The sequence below is a fragment of the Caretta caretta genome, chromosome 7 (assembly GCF_965140235.1).
Source record: "Caretta caretta isolate rCarCar2 chromosome 7, rCarCar1.hap1, whole genome shotgun sequence".
Lineage (NCBI taxonomy): Eukaryota > Metazoa > Chordata > Testudines > Cheloniidae > Caretta > Caretta caretta.
In genome coordinates, this window is record NC_134212.1 from 123,128,769 (window position 1) to 123,145,996 (window position 17,228).

At 65.1% G+C, this 17,228-nt stretch overlaps 1 protein-coding gene across 9 annotated transcripts in view; it reads left to right on the top strand.

Moving 5' to 3' along the window:
• SEMA4G (semaphorin 4G) overlaps positions 1–13,980 on the top strand; it is a 105,477-nt gene extending 91,497 nt beyond the window's left edge. For 3 of the 9 annotated variants that reach the window (XM_075131102.1, XM_075131103.1, XM_048858152.2), the window contains exons 11-17: positions 789–1,011; positions 1,311–1,426; positions 3,583–3,737; positions 4,490–4,551; positions 5,517–6,686; positions 8,207–8,276; positions 9,890–13,980. In XM_075131102.1, the coding sequence (XP_074987203.1) occupies positions 789–1,011; positions 1,311–1,426; positions 3,583–3,737; positions 4,490–4,551; positions 5,517–6,358 (1,398 nt within the window). In that variant the 3' untranslated portion in view covers positions 6,359–6,686; positions 8,207–8,276; positions 9,890–13,980. Of the gene's footprint in view, positions 1–788; positions 1,012–1,310; positions 1,427–3,582; positions 3,738–4,489; positions 4,552–5,516; positions 6,687–8,036; positions 8,277–9,889 lie in introns of all 9 variants that reach the window. The other 6 variants (XM_075131109.1, XM_075131105.1, XM_075131106.1 and 3 more) reach the window with 6 other exon arrangements.
• Positions 13,981–17,228: the final 3,248 nt, after the last annotated feature.

Here is a 17,228-nt window from a genome sequence, read left to right on the forward strand (position 1 = left end):
GAGGAGAAGAGATGTTATTTTAGTTCTGTATTTGGCCCTGGCGCGACCGCTGCTGGGGTCCTGTGTCCGGTCTGGTGCCCGCAGTTCAGGAAGGCTGTTGATCAACTGGAGGGGCTCAGAGAAGAGCCGTAGAATGGTTAAAGGGTTAAAACCTGCCTTGTAGTGACAGACTCAAGGAGCTCCGTCTGGCTCGCTGAACACAGAGCAGGTGAAGGGGGGACTGATCACAATCTGTCAGCACCTAGGTGGGGAATAAATATTGGTTAACGGGCTCCGCAGGCTGGCAGAGGAAGCTCTAACACCATCTGAAGCTAGAGAAGTTCCGACCGGAAACGAGGGGTAAATGTGAACAGTGAGAGTAACTAACCACTGGAGCAATGTACCAAGCGCCTGGTGGATTCCCCGTCACTGGCGGTTTGGAAATCCAGCCTGAGCGCTTGTCTGAACGCTGCTGGAGGAGGGATTTGGGGGCAGGTCTCTGGCATTGCTCTGCAGGGGGTCAGGCTTCTGGCCCTGGTGTCGAGGAAAGCCCTGGAGTCTGAGGCCGGAAGGAATCATTTGATCATTTAGTTTGACCTCCCGCAAAGCACAGACCAGGTGTTTCACCCCGTGCTGAGGCCAGGTACAGTCAGACTGAAAAGAACAGCAGCGCCCAAGGTGCCACCGAGACCCGTGCAATGGCAGGGCACTGGTTAGGTGACACATGCCCAGGTGATCCCAGAGGTGGCCGCCTTGCCCCAGCGGGCAGCCTGCTACCCGTCCCTAGCCACCTCTCCTCCCCGCTGCAGTGCATCACCGACCGCTCCCGCGAGGACGGCTACCGCTCCTCCCAGGACCTGCCCAACGGCGTGCTGGACTTCGTCAAGCTACACCCACTCATGTTCGAGGAGGTGAAGCCGACGCGGGGGGAGCCCCTGCTGGTGAAGAAGAATGTGCTCTACACGGCCCTGGCGGTGGACAGGGTGCCGGCTCTGGACGGCCAGCAGTACGACGTGCTCTTCATGGGGACGGGTGCGTCGGCCAGGGGCTGGGGGGCAGTGTCATCTGGGGGCCCTGTGTCACTCGCCCAGGCTGAGCGGGACGGGGGACCCCAGTGTGGCTGGGGTGCCCGGGCGAAAGCTGCCCCCCGAGACGGGACCCACAGAAGAAGGGGGGTAGCAGAGAGCCCCATCCCCCCATCGGGGCAGCAGCCAGGGGCCCAGGCCAGGGGGGAAATTAGCAGTGCGGTTGCCCGGCCCCAGCCCTGGCCTATGGGCACAGCACTCTCCCGCCCGGTGCCACCCTGACCATGCCCCTCTGCCTTTGCCCAGGTGACGGCTGGCTGCACAAGGGGGTGGTGATCGGCTCTGCCATACATATCGTGGAGGAGCTGCAGGTCTTCGGGACCCCCCAGCCCGTGGAAAGCCTGGTGATCTCCAAAACCCAGGTGAGATGCTGCTCCGGGTTGCACCCCGACTCCGCCGGGGGGCACAGAGTAGAACTGGCTCCCCGAGGGACACGCTGCCCCTCCAGGGGCCCTCTCGCTTGTAGAGGGCAGAACAAAATGGGCGTGTTGAAATCCGCAGCTGCCGCATCCCGCAGCCAGGCCCCTTGAAATCTAGTGGCGCATCGGGGCACCCCCTGAGGGGGGATCAGGGCGGGCAAGACGGGCAAGGAGTTCTGCCGGCTGGAGCACGGGGCCGGGCGCCAGGACACCTGAGTTCTATTCCAGAGTCTGCCACTGACTCCCACCCAGCCGCTGCCCCTCTGTACAGTTGCCCAGGCGGGGGCAGAAGAAACAGCTGCCTTTGCATGGTTAACTAGGCTGCCAGGCCCTGGTGCTGCAGGGCGGCAGTGAATGGGGCCCCCGCAGCCTTTCCGGGAGCCTGTCTCCCACCCAGCCACGCTTTAAACTCCTTCTGTGGCAGCTGGCCGAGCAGAGAGGCCTGGCGGTGGGTGCCCGGCACTCCCTGGGGCCCGTCTCGCCCAGAGAGCTGCCAGCACCGCAGGGTGGCTCTGATTAGCCAGCCTGGCCCCCTGCCCACGGCGGAGGTGCGGCCTCACTTCTGCCTGGCACTGGCTGACCCCAGCTTGGAATGCCAGAGCTTATCGGAGCCTGGGTGTCCGCGGCTGCCTGCCAGCCTGCCCGCCCCAGGGAAGGGGCTCAGAGCTGTGCTGTGGGGCAGGGCACCTCCCCACACCCCAACGTTAACCCCTCCTCGGCGAGGCACTGGCTGACCCACATGGGGCAGGGGGCTCTGCTGAATGAGAGGGGCGTCCCTGGGGCCCCTCCCTGCCCTCGGGGTCTCAGCCCCCCTCTCTCCATCCCTGCTGTCCTTATCCGAGGCCCTGGGGAGGCCCCCCGTGCCCCTGCTGGCTTTCCAAGCACAGGCCTCAGCAAGCCAGAGGAGGCAGCTACAGCAGAGCCAGGCCATGCCGCCAGCCCAGTGGGGCAGGGCCTGGGGCTGTTCCCCCAGGGCCATTGTTACTGGGGTCTCTGCATGGGGGAAGGGAAACCCCCCTCTTCGTAGCACCCCCATCCCATCTCCTCAGTCACGGGGTGCAGCCCGGATCCTAGGAACCAGGCATCCAGGAACGTACTGATCCCTTTGGTGCCACCCAACCCCGGGCCCCCATCGCTTCCCCAACACCACGGGAGTGAGTCGATGGGGGAGTGAGCCTCGTCCCTAGGACACACATAGGTCAGTGACACAGCTGGGAGGAGAACCCAGGAGTCCGGGCCCCCAGCCTCCAGCAGGGTAGTTTGTGTAGCGAGGCTGGGCGGCTGCATGGGGGGATAGGGAGGGGTGGAGGCTCTGTGGTTTCGCTCAGGCCAGGTGCTGGCTCCGTGCTCTGCTCCGGGTTTCCCAGGTGGCTTTAACGGGGCCGTGGGAGTCTGTCCTTTTGTCTGAGCTCCCACCCAGCCCTTGCCATGGCGTGGCCTGGGGCGGGACCCAGGGGGCGAGAGCAGCGCCCTGTCTCCCTTCGGCCCCTGGAGGTCGCCGACCAGGGGCGATTGTGTTGCTGGCTTTGTCCTGAGACCCCAGCTCACCTCGGCCCCCTCCCAGCCATGCTGCCACCCAGCCTGCCTGATGGGGCACCGGGGTGCGCCAAGCCGGCGTGGCCCCTTCTCAGCCCGAGCGGCTGGTCAAAGCGCAGGCTCTGGGGACATCCCAGCTGGCAGCATCGTTTGCTGCACTCCTGTTTATTTACAAGGAGGGTCACGCGTCCTGCCGTGCCGCATGCGGGCGGAACCGGGAATGAAGGGGCATTTCCCAGCTTCCAGCCTCTGTAGCCAACAGACCCCAAAACTCTCCGGAGCTTTCCCAGGGTCCCGCTGTGCCCAAAGGCGGCCACTGGGCTTCCTCACGGCTTGTCTCTGCCTCTCTCTGTGCCGCCTGTTCCCGGCCTGGATGTCTTCTCGCGCTCTACACAGTGCCCAGCAGAGCTGCTGCCCGGCTGGGGCTCATTTCTGGGCAGATCCTCTTAGGCCTCGGTTCAGGTGTGTGTCTTATGATGCCCTGAGGGACGGCGTGTTCCCACCTTAATGTGATCGAGTTCTGCCGGCGCGTAACACCGGGGTCTCCTCTCTTTGCCTGGCAGAGAAGCGTGTACGTGGGGGCTGGCAGCGGAGTCCTGCAGCTCCCCCTGTCCAGCTGCGCCAGGTACGGCTCCTGCTATGACTGCATCCTGGCCCGGGACCCCTACTGCACCTGGGACGGCGAGGGCTGCCGGGAGCTGGCCGGCGCTGCGGACAGGTACGGATCCGCTGAGCTGCCCCAGGCCTCCCAGTGGGGAGGTCCCGGCCCCTGCGCGGCCTGCCCCACCGAGCTCCTGCTGCCCGGGTGAGACACGGCCATGAGGTCAGAGAGGCTGCTGGCCCAGCCATCGTCCCTGCTCCAGCCTGGGCTGGAGTGATGCTGGATCCCCTCCCAGCTGGACTCGGAACTGGATCGCTGCCATGTGCAAACACTGCCCAGAGCCAGGTGCGGATGGGGGCACCGCAGCCTCCTCCAACGCCGCCCGGCAGGACGGCTCACCCTGTCAGGGTGAACCCCCATCCTGGTGTCTCTTGCTAGGGGCGCGTGCCGAAACATTGGGATTTCCCTACGCCCCGGCCCACGAAGCAAACCACCCCCCTGCCAGCTCCACCGCCCGGAGGTTCTGCGGTGCCATCTTAGCCCCTCGTTGGCACTGGTGGCCCCTTCCCAGAGTTGGCCCTCGTGCTCAGGAAGCTCCGACTTCTCACCCCGGCTCCCTTGCTGCCCCCGGGCAGCAAGGCACCCAGAATGGCACCGTTAGCTGGGCTCTGATCAGAGCTGGGCTGCTGGGGACCAGCTAGTCTGTGTTCATGTGTGTGTGTGTGTACCTGTCTGCGGGCGGGGCTGCGGGGCGGGTGGGGCTGCATGTGTGTGTCTGCAGGCGGGGCTGCGTGTGCATGCGTGTGCGTGTCTCTTGGGGCCTTTGGCCACCAACCCCCTGCTGACACGGCCCGTCTTGCTCCTCACAGGACCCAGCTGACCCAGGACGTGCAGCACGGCAGGGAGGGCTGCAGGAACGGCTCTGCTCAGGGTGAGGCTCCGCCCCGGGCCTGTGTGCTCATGCTGGGACCATCCAGCCTCCCCCCCAAGGAGCCACAGGGGCCATCTGGGCCCTGGCGCCTTGGGGCTGTGGGCAGCACCAGCTGCTCTGGCACTGCCCAGGAGAGAAGGGGAAGCGTCCCGCTGGCCCCCTCACCGCCCCCACCTTCACCCCCTGTTCCCCGGGAGGGAGGTGTCCCCTGCCTTGCCCAGTCACTGTGCTGGGGGGGGGGGGGCTGCAGTCCCATGGCATTCTGGGAACTCTCACGGCTCAGCCATTGCCTTACCATGGCAGTCACTGGGGCAGGGGGGGGCAGTCCCAAGGCATTCTGGGAACTCTCACGGCTCAGCCATTGCCTTACCATGGCAGTCACTGGGGCAGGGGGGCGGCAGTCCCAAGGCATTCTGGGAGTGCTCTCTGGGCTCAGCCATTGCCTTACCATGGCAGTCACTGGGGTGGGGGGGGACGACTGCAGTCCCATGGCATTCTGGGAGTGCTCTCTGGGCTCAGCCATTGCCTTACCATGGCAGTCACTGGGGTGGGGGGGCTGCAGTCCCATGGCATTCTGGGAGCGCTCTCTGGGCACAGCCATTGCCTTACCATGGCAGTCACTTGGGGGGGGGGGGGGGCTGCAGTCCCAAGGCATTCTGGGAGCACTCTCTGGGCACAGCCATTGCCTTACCATGGCAGTCACTGGGGCGGGGGGGGCAGTCCCAAGGCATTCTGGGAGCGCTCTCTGGGCACAGCCATTGCCTTACCATGGCAGTCACTGAGGCGGGGGGGGCAGTCCCATGGCATTCTGGGAACTCTCACGGCTCAGCCATTGCCTTACCATGGCAGTCACTGGGGCGGGGGGGGACAGTCCCAAGGCATTCTGGGAGCGCTCTCTGGGCTCAGCCCGCGGCGCAGGCCATGGGGCGCAGGCTGAGCTCCGCCCCTCCCGTCTCTCCCCCCAGCGCCCCCCGTGCAGAAGAACCGGACGGTGCTGCGGGGCGACGACGTGCTGCTGCCGTGCGAGCAGCGCTCCAACCTGGCTCAGGCCACGTGGCTGGTGAACGGCACGGTGGGGCTGGCGGCCGGGCAGGGCCACTTCCGGCTGGGGGCGGACGGGCTGCTGGTGACGGACGCCCTGCCGGAGCACAGCGGGGAGTACGGCTGCTACGGGGAGGAGAATGGCCTGCGCTCCCCGCTGGCCGCCTACGCCCTGACGGTGCTGCCAGAGCCTCCCCAGGAGCCGGTGGCGCCCACGGCCCCCCCGCCTCCCCGCACCGCCCGCCAGGCTTCCCCCGACATGAAGTTCGTCTACATCGCGGTCATCACGGTGCTGGGCGGGCTGTGCCTGGTGCTGAGCACCGTGCTGCTCCACGTCTCCTGCCTGCAGCGCCGCAAGGGCAGGTACGTGCTGGGCGCCCCCCGCGCCCCCTCCGTGGAGCTGCAGACGGTCTCGGCCAGCTGCCTGGGCAGGGCCCGGGAGGCCGCGGAGGAAGAGCTGGGCCGGGAGGCCGGCTGCCTGCAGATCGTCCCGGGCGAGGCCCCCCCGGCGGCCTCCCCGGCCAGGGAGACGCCCCCGCCGCCCCCCCCGCCGCCCCCGCCCCTCCCGGCCGAGTTCACCAACGGCATCGCCGCCCTGCCCAACGTGCTGCGCAAGATGAACGGCAACAGCTACATGCTGCTGCAGCAGGAGGAGCCCAGCCCCTCGCCCCTGTACACCACCTCCTTCGCCGAGGAGCTGAGCAAGATCCTGGAGAAGCGGAAACACACGCAGCTGGTGGACAAGCTGGACGAGAGCTCCGTGTAGGGGCCCCCGGACGCCGGTCGGATTCAGTCCCCTGTCCCCGTCCCCCCCCACCAACCAGTGTTACACAAACCCACGGGAAACTACCTCTGGAACCGAAGCGCGGGGCCGGGCCTCTGGGCACCGGGATCCCCTTTGCTGGGACCGCTTGGGTTCGGACACTGCTGTAAAGAGACGTGGATTGAAATGGGAATTCTATTTATGGATAAAAGATGACGATCCGGAAACGCGGCTGTGTCAGGGTGGGGCGGGAGGAGACGACTGCCCGCACGCTGGCCTCGGACCGCTCCTGCGGGAGAGGTGGGAGCTGGCCCCTGTGTGCTGAGAAGAGGTAGGTGACAATTAATAAAGCCCTGCCTGAGAGCTGCTTTCTAAGGCCTCTCTCCCCCGGAATTGAAGAACTCAGCTGATTCCCTGCTAGGGGGCTCCACGCCCTTGCCTGGGGGCACGGCGCCGGGGGAAACTGGCTGCCCCACTCTCGTGTAGCGTCCCAGCGCCAGGTCCGGGCTGAATGCTTTGGCCGTTGCTTGCCAGGGGCTCGCCCAGCACTGCGGCTTGGGCACTTCATCGGCTGCCGGTGGGGGGTTGGTTCTGGTAGAGCAGCCTCTAGCTGCCCCAGCTGAGATCGGGGCCCCGTCGTGCTGGGGCTGGACGGAGACAGTCAGACGGTCCCTACCCCCTAGGGCACCCGGTCTAAGCCGAGGAGACAGACCAATGGGGGGAGAGAGGGGGAGCGCCATCCCCACCGTTCAGAGGAGAGCTAAGTGACTCATCCAGGGAGTTTGTGGCAGAGCAGGGATTGAACCCCCAGCTCCCAGGTCCCAGCCTAGTGCTTGAACCAGTAGGCCAGTCTGCCTGACGACGGCTGTGTGGTTTGTTTGCTGAAGGACCTTGGAGCTTCAATATACAGAATACGTGTGTGTGTGTGTGTGTGTGTGTGTGTACCAGGATGAGGGGTGCACAAGGACGGGGGGGGGGGTGTGTGCGCAGAGGATGGGAGGGGGGATGTGCACAATGATAGGGGAGGTGCAGGGGTGCAGAGCCCTGTGACACACTTGGAGGGGCAGGGGGTGTCTGTGGATACCTGGCTGGCAGGGCAGTCCAATGGTTTGACCAGCAGGCACAGGGTGGCTTCGTGGCTCACACAGGGTGACCCAGCCCCTCTCCCATGAGGGCGGCCCCCCTCCTCCCCCGCCCGTCCTGTGGGTAGCACTTTAGGGACAGTTCTCAAAGTCTGAACAAATTACATTGGGATTATTTTCTGTCTCCCTCCATCTGTCCCACCAGGGGCCATAGTTCCCTGGCTCCCGGTGCTCAGTGGGGAGGAAGTTCCCTCCCACACACCCAGCGTGGGGCAGGGCTCCCCATCCCAGTGGGCGGTGGGCCGGTGGTGAGGGGTTGGCCTGCAGAGCCCTGGCGTCTGTACTGGCAGAGAAGAGAAGCACTTTGTGGCCTTGGGCAGCGTGACGCCTTGGGGTGATTTGGGGGGTGGATTCCCCATGGCAGGAGGGGGTTTCCCATCTGCCAGCTCTTTGAGCTGCTCCGACGTGGGGTGCTGGGCTCAGCCCTGGGGGTGACAGGTGAGGGGGCAGCAATGCACTCCAGTGTGACTCTTGCATGGCTCTCCCCTCCCTCCACATGTGTCATGGGGCCCTGCAATTCACCATGCGTGTGCAAATAGGGGAAGGCACAGAAAACCACCCCCCTGGCTCTGGCCAGCGGCCGCTTCCAGCCTGGGCTGAGTCTGTTTGACGTCCCTGGGGACCCGGGCAGAGTGTGTGGTCCTAGCCAGCCCCAAAGCGGTCCTGGCCTGGAAGGAAGATGCAGTGCCCCCCATTTCCTGTGCCACAGACATGGCCCCTGGGACCCACTGGGCCGAGAGACAGAGACGGGGAACCCGGCGCGGAGGAGAGCTGGAAAGGTAGGATCCATGCGAGCGCTGAAGAGGGGCTCGGCAGGTCGGTCCCTGCCTGGAGAGCTGAGCACATGGCAAGGGGAGCCCATCTGCAGGGACTCGGGGGTGGGCACCTCGGGGTGGCACTGGTGGAGGGCGGGCAAGGGAGCAGGCAGCTGGAGCTGGCAGAGTCCAGGCACCAGACAGGAGTGGGTCAGGAGCCGTTGAGCAGTGGGGACAAGGCGAGGGCTGGAGGAGGAGACGGGAGCAGTGGGGCCCATCAGTGCCAGGCTAGGCTGTCGCCCAGCTCCTGCCGATGGGGTTGAGCCCGCGTCCCACCTGGCTGCACTGAGCCCTTCCAGCGCAGCGCCCCCCTGCCTCGGGCCGGGCAGCTGGGCTGGTTCCAGCTCCCTCCTGCAGCTGGGTCTGGCCAGGTCGGGTTTGCAGACCCCCAGCCTCCCCCGGGGCCCTGTGCTGAACAAGGCCCTTTCCCTCCAGCCCATTAACGAATCACTTTGTCCCATCGCTGATCCGGGGCGGCTGGGCTCCCCCTTCTCCAGGCCAGAAAGGCTGGGCCAGACCGAGCAGCTCGGGGGACAGAAGCCAGACCCACGGCCCCGTCCTCGGCTGCTCCCCATAGCAACCTGCCTCCGCATGCCCCCCTCTCCAGGAACCACCCCCACAGCTCTTTGCAAATCCTTGGGCCCTGGCCTCCTTTAGCAGCAGGGCCACACCGCTCGGCATTCGGGACAGGCCAGGCCGCCCAATTGCAGATTCCAGTCACGAGACCCCGGGGCGGGGGATGTAATCACCCCTGCTGGAATTCGGCCGGGACGCCAGGGCCGGCACCCCCCGCCTGCCAGGGGAGCAGTCGTGCCCGCAAGCTGAGGGGCTGTTTTACGTCTCTCCAGCCACCTCCTAGCAGCGCGGGGCCCTGGCTGGCACTGAGCTGCCCGGGTGATGGCACCTGATGACAACCTGCCAAGCAGGTGTGCCACCTGCCAAGCAGCCATGGCTACTGCTCTCAGCAAGGCAGCATGCCGGGGGGGTCTCCCCTCCACTTCCCGACACCCTGCCCCGGCCCTGCTTAGGCTGCCCCCGCGGGCGTGGCTGTCGGCTTCTCTCCCACCCGCCCCTGCCGGCTTCCCACTGCCCGCCTCCTGGCGCCGGTGCCCATCCCACAGGCAGGGGGAGGGACAGGTTTGGCAGGCCGTGTCCGGCGTGGCGGGGGGGGGTGTGTGCAGAAATAACGGAGAGGGAAAGGCACCGGCGACGGGGCACGGGGGCCAGGGTGGTGTCAGGGCAGCACTGCCAGGACGTGCCCAGCCAGCCAGGAACCGGCAGCTGATGGCGAGGGTCCGGTGCCACAGCCCGAACCCGGCTCCTGAGGAGAAGGGCTGGGGCCAGACCGGGCCCTGGAGCTGGTGAACCCAGCTGGTTTTACGGGCGGAACTGAACGGCATTTCCCAGTGCAGGGGGTGTCCCACTCCGCGCAGGGGGGGCAAAGGGGCATCCCTGTTCTGCTTGGGGGATGCAGGGGATGTCTCAGCTCAGGGGGTGCAGGGGGGTGTAGCTGGGGCTGGGGACCCTGCTGCACATTCTGTGCAAATGCCTTACACAAGCCCTTGTCTGTCTCTCAGCAGGAGCCCGTTAGTCTGTGCAGAACGCCGACGTGGCCGTGAAGGGGCTGGCTCCACCGCCGCAGGCCGGAGCGCAGGGCTGGGGGACGCCGGCTTTCAACACAGCCTGACGTGGTGGGGAGCGAGCTGTGCCTGGCCCCTCCATCGCCAGCAAGAGTAGCCCGGAGCTATCCTAGCGATGCCAGGCTGCAGCCAGGTCGTGGGGCAGAGAGTGGGCAGACAGGCCCTGCAGAGTGAGTGCGTAGGGGTACGTGTGTAGGGTCACGGCAGCGTGGCCGTGGAGTGGTCCGTGTGGGTGGTCACAGCAGCATGGCCGTGGAGTGGTGCATGTGGGGGTCACGGCAGCGTGGCCGTGGAGTGGTGCGTGTGGGGGTCACGGCAGCGTGGCCGTGGAGTGGTGCGTGTGGGGGTCACGGCAGCGTGGCCGTGGAGTGGTCCGTGTGGGTGGTCACGGCAGCGTGGCCGTGGAGTGATACGTGTGGGGGGTCACGGCAGCGTGGCCGTGGAGTGGTACGTGTGGGGGGTCACGGCAGCGTGGCCGTGGAGTGGTCCGTGTGGGTGGTCACGGCAGCGTGGCCGTGGAGTGATGCGTGTGGGGGTCACGGCAGCGTGGCCGTGGAGTGGTCCGTGTGGGGGGTCACGGCAGCGTGGCCGTGGAGTGGTCCGTGTGGGGGGTCATGGCAGCGTGGCCGTGGAGTGGTGCGTGTGGGGGTCACCCCTTGCCTGTGGCAGTGCCCTCCCATTGCCAGCCCCCCCCGGCCGTTGGGGACCAAGACCCCAGGAGCCAGGCTCAGCACAGAGGACGGGGCAGGTGAGGGGGCAGGGTGATGTGGCACTTAACCAAACAGCCTCCTTCGTCCTCACAGCCAGGGCAGGGCCCCATCCTGTGCCCTGTCCCAGTGCAGGCGCTCGGGTAACTCTGGTGTAACTGGGAGCAGGTGCTGGTCCCGGATTCCAGCTCCCCTTGGCTTCCCTTGTCTGCCTCCTGGGTCTTTCCCGCCCCGGCGCCCCCTGCCTGCCCATCCGGCCCCAACGGCCCCTGCCTATGGAGCTGGGCAGGGGAGGGCATCGTGACAGGCCCTGCTGTGGGTGTGCGTGGGGGGGGGTGTGGACACGCCCAGCTCCGCGCGCGGGGATGGCAGACACGCCACGCGACCGTACCTGCTCGCGAGCACGCCTGCCGCCACGGGGACCCCCTTGCGGGGGGTGTTTGGGGAGCACAAGCTCCGACGACCTGTGCACGCCGCCTGGGTTCATTCCAGCCACGGACCCCCGGAGCGTGCGGGTGTGCGACACACGCCAGAGACGGCCCCCTGCCGACGACCTGTGCACGCTGCCTGGGTTCATTCCAGCCACGGACCCCCGGAGCGTGCGGGTGTGCGACACACGCCAGAGACAGCCCCCTGCCGACGACCTGTGCACGCCGCCTGGGTTCATTCCAGCCACGGACCCCCGGAGCGTGCGGGTGTGCGACACACGCCGGAGACGGCCCCCTGCCGACGACCTGTGCACGCCGCCTGGGTTCATTCCAGCCACGGACCCCCGGAGCGTGCGGGTGTGCGACACACGCCGGAGACGGCCCCCTGCCGACGACCTGTGCACGCCGCCTGGGTTCATTCCGGCCACGGACCCCCGGAGCGTGCGGGTGTGCGACACACGCCGGAGACGGCCCTCTGCCCCGCTTGTCGTTACGGCGCCCGGGACTGCGCTCGGCTGTCCCGAGAGAGGCCGGCTCCCAGCTGAGCTCCACCACCCCTCCGTCCGTCCCCGCTCGGCCGCGGCTTCACCCCCGCAGAGCCGCCGCGCCGTGCGAAGTGACTGGTTCGCTAACGAGCACTCGGCACCCGGGCCTCCAGCGCGGCTTGGGAACGGCGGGCCACGACCGTCGCTTCAAGCGCGGGGACCGTCGGCCCCGAGCGTCCTGGCGAGAGAGAGAGAGAGACTGCGTGGCCAAGGCAACGCGCACACCCCCGGCTCCGGTGGTACCTGGCCAGCCCGCTAGGCAGCGCGAGTTACCGCGTCGTCTCCTGAACATCACAGCCACTGAGAGACCAGACCGGCCGCGCCCCCTGCCCAGCCAGCGCGTGGGAAGGGGCCCAAGCGATGGGGCTGGCTCTGAGTCCCTCGGGGCACCGTTCCCACGGGCTGGCAGAGCCCCGGCCCGCTCTCCTCCTCGGGAGGCTTCGCAGGCTGTCTCGCCGTGGGAGTTCGGCACCAGCTCTCCCCGGCTAATTGACTTTGGCCTTCGCTCCGTTACCAGGCTGCCCGGGTGTTCTGGGGAGGGGGGGAGAGACCACCCACGAAGCCGCTTCGAAACCCTGCTGTGGCTGGAAGCAGACAGCTCCCGAACAAGCATTCCCCCCCTGCACCCATCACCTTGTAACCAGAGCAGCGGAGGTGTATGCAGACAGGCCTGCTGGGCAAACACCCCCACGGCTCCACCGCTCCCAACTGTGGGCGAGCTCTCCTCTCCCCACCACTCGGGCCCGGTGCCACCAGGGCAGGGGCACCTGAGCCTGAGACGTGCTCTGGCAGAGCAAACAAGCTGGCTCTTAGCCTGTGGGCCAGCCCCTAGAGGCAGATGGGAGCTGTGGATGTCCCGTGCATCCTCCCCCAATCCTCGTTTGCAGCATCAGGGGCAGCATCAAGCAGCGTCTGCCTTCCTGCCCCCCACCTCTCCCTCTGCGTGGAACGGGCACCCCGAGCACGCGGACCGCAGCCCTGGGGTTGGAGAGCTGGAGTTGGGGTCAGGCCGTGGTTCCTCATGGAAGTGAGCAACAGAGGTGGTTCTTCTGTCTGGCCAGGGCACGACAGGTCCCGCCCCCCCCCCCGAAGCAACTGCGCCAGGCCTGTGAGGGGCTGCCAGGCTGCCCGCTCCTGTGGTCTCTGAGCACCCGCCTGCTCTAGCTTTAAATGGCCCAGGCGATGGGGCTCCCCACCTCCGCATCACCCTCCTGCCTGCCTCTCCATACAATCACAGGGGAAGGCTGCGCTCTTCGAGGGTTCCCTCACTGGCACCCCCAGGCCCTGCCCCGCTGATGTGGATCTCTGTGAGCTCCAGGGGATGCGCTGCCCCAGATGAGTGGAGGAAGGGCTGGGTGGTGCTTTGCCTGGGGCAATAATGTCGCTAAGTCTGCGTGGCTCAGGCTGTCCCCCGCTGGCCTGCCATGCTGCCGGCCATCCTAGACCTGGCTATGCCAGGCTCAGTGCATGGGAATGGGGGGCGGAAGGAAGGGAGGAGAGACATGTACAGAACGTCCCTCGTGTGGAAAATATTTCAAGTGGGAGGGTGTCTGGGTCAGTGATAGGAGCAGCAGATTGTGAGTCAGGATGTCTGGGTCCTATTCCCAGCTCGGGGAGGGGACTGGAAGTCAGGATGCCTGGGGCCTATTCCCAGCTCTGCCACTGACTCACTGGCTGACCTTGGGCAAGTCACCTTCCCTCTCTGAGCCTCAGTTTCCCCTCCATAAAGCAAGGGTAATTTCTCCCTCCCTGCTGTTGGGAGGTGCGGGGAGGGAGGTTTCCAGCATTGGGACAGCATGGTAGAAATGTAGAGCGAGCCGACTGGTGATCCGACAGCAGTGGCCCCAGGTGCTGCTGTAGCCGTCCCAGGCTGTTGCTGCGGGGTTGGTAAGGCTGGTGCTGTACCCCGCACCCCAGCATTGCTGGGCCTTGCCCATTCCCCAGCCATGCCTGGGAAAGGCCCCGGTCAGCATGGCTCAGGGAGCACAGCACAGACCCAGGGCTGTGTTTGCGTGCCAAGGGAGTTCTCGAGCCCTGCTCCAGGGCAGATTGTCGGCCAGCCTTGGCACCCGGTTCCTGGAATGGGAAAGGGAGGGAGGAATCAGCGTGGCCGGGGCTGAATCCGTGGCTGATCCCCTGGGAAGGAGCAGGGCTGGAGCCCTGCATAATGGAAGCACCTTGTCTCCAGATGGCTTGATCTAAACCCTATGTACCAACCTGGCTGCCCAGCGGCCTGCCTTGTCCTCAGTGACATTCCACCATGGACAGTCAAAGCAGCAGCATACAGCACCTTGCGTCTGGTTGCCTCTGCCCCTAGCTGCTCAATAAACCTAGATCTGTCTCAATGAGCCAGTGTGGTGTGAATCTGGTCTCGGGGGTCCATTCTCTGCTAGTGTGTGGCACTGCTGAGGTGGGGGCAGAGCTGCGAGGGTAAAGAGGCACCGTTCATTAGGGCACTGCAGACCCTCCAGATTCAAACCAGGGAACCCATTTGGCATCAGAGAGCTCTGTCTGGCCATTGTACTGGGACAGCCCCGGGGTCACCCCATGTGGGTCCATTGGACCGTCTCTGCTACAGTATAAGAGGGCAGTATGTGGCTCTTAGCTACTGGTATGAGCCCCCGGCACTATAATGTCTAAGTGCCCTCGGTAGGTTCAAGGGTTAACAATGACAGTGAACTCTGCTGGTGGAGACGGGCTCAGCTGCGTTGTCCTCACTGGAATTGTGCTGATTAGCATCAGCTGAGGATCTGGCCACCAGCTGGCACCTCCCTCCTATTCAGATTCTGAGACTGTGCCCATCACCGTGGTATCTGGCTTCTTTGACCTCATAGGCTGAACCCAGCCCAAGGTGTATGGTTCTGCTCTGATGCTGAGGGGAGTTCCAGGTGTGAGGCTTGGGGTCAGGAGAGGGAAGCAGGATCCCAGCCCAACTGCCCCTCAGCTGCTGGGAGCTCCATGCACAGGATTGGGTTGGGCGTTTTCTCTGGAATGGCTGGGATCTGTTACCACCTGGCTGGTGGCCCTCCTGCCATGGGTAGTGGCCTCCGCTCAGCTCCTAGTGCACAAAGGTTCACCAGAACAGCGTTGCCAATGTTCATATTTGGTGCTTCTCCTAAAGCCCCAGCTCCAGGAGTCCCGTGATTAGGAGAGACTCTCACCAAAAACGGGACCCAAATGTGACTGAAAGGGCCGAAGCCAAAAGGCAAAGAAAACACCCCTTGAATGTATTAGGGGTGCCCCTTTTATCCCACCTGGGGGGTCAAAATCCAGAGGTTCACTGGGTTGCTTCCATTACACTGAGACAGCGACCATATGAATCAGGGTGTTCTTGGTGTAAACTTGTATAGTGACCCCGGCCTGCTTCTCTGGACAAGTGAACAGCAGCTGGCCAGTCCCTGTCTAAGAAACCCCCACGCCTGCCCTTCTACCAGCTCTGTGCCCAAAAAGCCATGGTCTGCTTCCCATCGGGGACACACTCACAGCTGCCACACCCACACCCACAGTCTCCAACTGCCCTCCAGGGACTGGCCTTAGCCCGCGGGGCTCAGTGCGGACGCACCCACAGTCTGTTACTGCGGGTGGCCCAGCCAGCGCCTGCAGCTGGTCTATCCCCATGAAGGGGCGTGAGGTGCTGTCTGCTGAGCAGGGTGCTTGGCCGCACCGTGGCTTTCCCGACGGCTGGGATGGGTTGTGCCCAAGACTCCTGCAGCCGGCAGCCATCGGCCCCTTCTGGCACAAGGGGAGTTTTCAGAGGCTGATTCGTTTTAAGCCAGCCTCATGATCTTTGAACCCTAAGGGTTGGCCAGGCTGAGACCAGGCTCAAGAAAGGCCCCTCTCCTGGCCCATCACCCTTTGGCCCAACGCCGGCACGGGCAAGCCCCCGCCCTTGGAGGGGCAGAGCTTCCCAGCCAGCCGGGGAGCCCTCCCACTCTCTGGCCCTGGCAACCTACCTCATTCAGCCCTGACAGCAGCTGGCCCTAGACCCGCCACCTCCTGAACAGTGCCCCACAGCTGGGTGTGACAGACCAGCGAGGAGCTGAAGTTTCTGGAGCAGCTAATGGTGGGGGGGAGGGAGGTGTTAGGTCAAGCTGTTACAACGCCAGCCCATAGCAATGTGGGTTCAATCATGGTGCTGTCGGAGCTGGGGCACCCCCCCCCCCAGCAGCTTTGTTAAGGTCTGCGCTTGTGAGGCCTTCAGCTGGGCATTGGCATCAGACTGCGCCCTGCTCTAGAGAGGAGCGCCTTCACAGCCGGGGTTAGCAGCCACCAAAAAAATGACAGAGCTTCGTTCTTTGGGGTGTAGGACGAGGAGGCAGGACGCCTGGGTTCTCTTCCTGGCTCTGCTGCTGAATCACTGCGTGAGCAGGATCAAGTCCCTCCCCCGCACACCCAGTGCCTCAGTTTCCCCATCTGTAACATAGAGCACATGATCCTGCCCCTCCTTTTGAAAGCGTGTTCACACCTACTGATCAGTGCTGCAATTCCCAGGGGGTTCTGGCACTATGGGCCAGCCCAGGATTACTGTCAGTAGCAGGACTTTGTGGTGACACCTTGATATTATGGCCCCATTGTGCCAGGTGCTGTACAGGCACAGAGTGAGGCAGTCCTTGCCCCCAAGAGCTCACATGCTAAACAGATGAGAGGTTTGAGGGAAACTGAGGCACAGAGGGGGCAGGGACTTGCTCAGGCTCACCCAGCAAGTCAGTGGCAGAGATTCCCAGGCAACTGGTTGCTTTGTGTCTCAACACCAGATAGCACCGGGGTGGTGGGATGCCCAAGCAGCCGGGGGGTCAGCAGCCATGCTGGTTTACTCCTGGTGTCTCCGTTGTTTGCCCATCCCCTCAGATTGCCCGGGACCATCTCTGCCTTGCCTGAAGCTGAGCGGGGATGGGTGTCCCGTCCCCCCCCAATCACCCCCCAGTTGCAAAGCCCTTTGCTGAGCCATCGGCTCCACCAGGGGATCAGCTGCTGGGAAGGAGCCCAGCCCCTTCCAGTTAGCTAAGCCCTTTGGGGCAATGAAGGTGACTGGCCCTTGGCGCCATGGCCAGACTCAGTGGAGAAGCCCAGGTCTTGGGGCAGGGGGGGCTAACCCTGAGGCCTGGCTGCTCCCCCCTGGCCAGGAGGGCAGCTGGGGGAGCTGGCTAGCAGGAAACGCTTCACCCTTGCCATGGGAGTCCCCATCCCAGAGCAGAGTGTGGCCCAGAGAAAGGGGTGAGAACCCTGCAGAAATGGGGCGAAGCCCCCTGTGAAGGTCTGATCCTGGCCCTGCCAGAAAGCAGCCACACCGGGTCACCCCAGGGCTCCTCATTGGCATGGAGGAATTTAACCCTGGCTGCTTGTGGTAGCCCAAGACCCCCACCCCCACCTGCACGGCCACAGGGCTGGGACGGTTCGCGGCTATTAGGATCTATGGGGTCCGGTGCCGTAGGCCCTCGAGGGGCCAACCCGACTGGGCCCCAGCGTGCCAGGCGCTGCCCAAACACTGCAGAAAGGCCTGGTCACAAAGAGCCCAGCTGAGTTTTAGGCGGGCGCGACTGCCTCTCACCGGCACAAGCTAGCGGTCCAGGCAGGGGGTGTTGGGGGGGTACGTGGC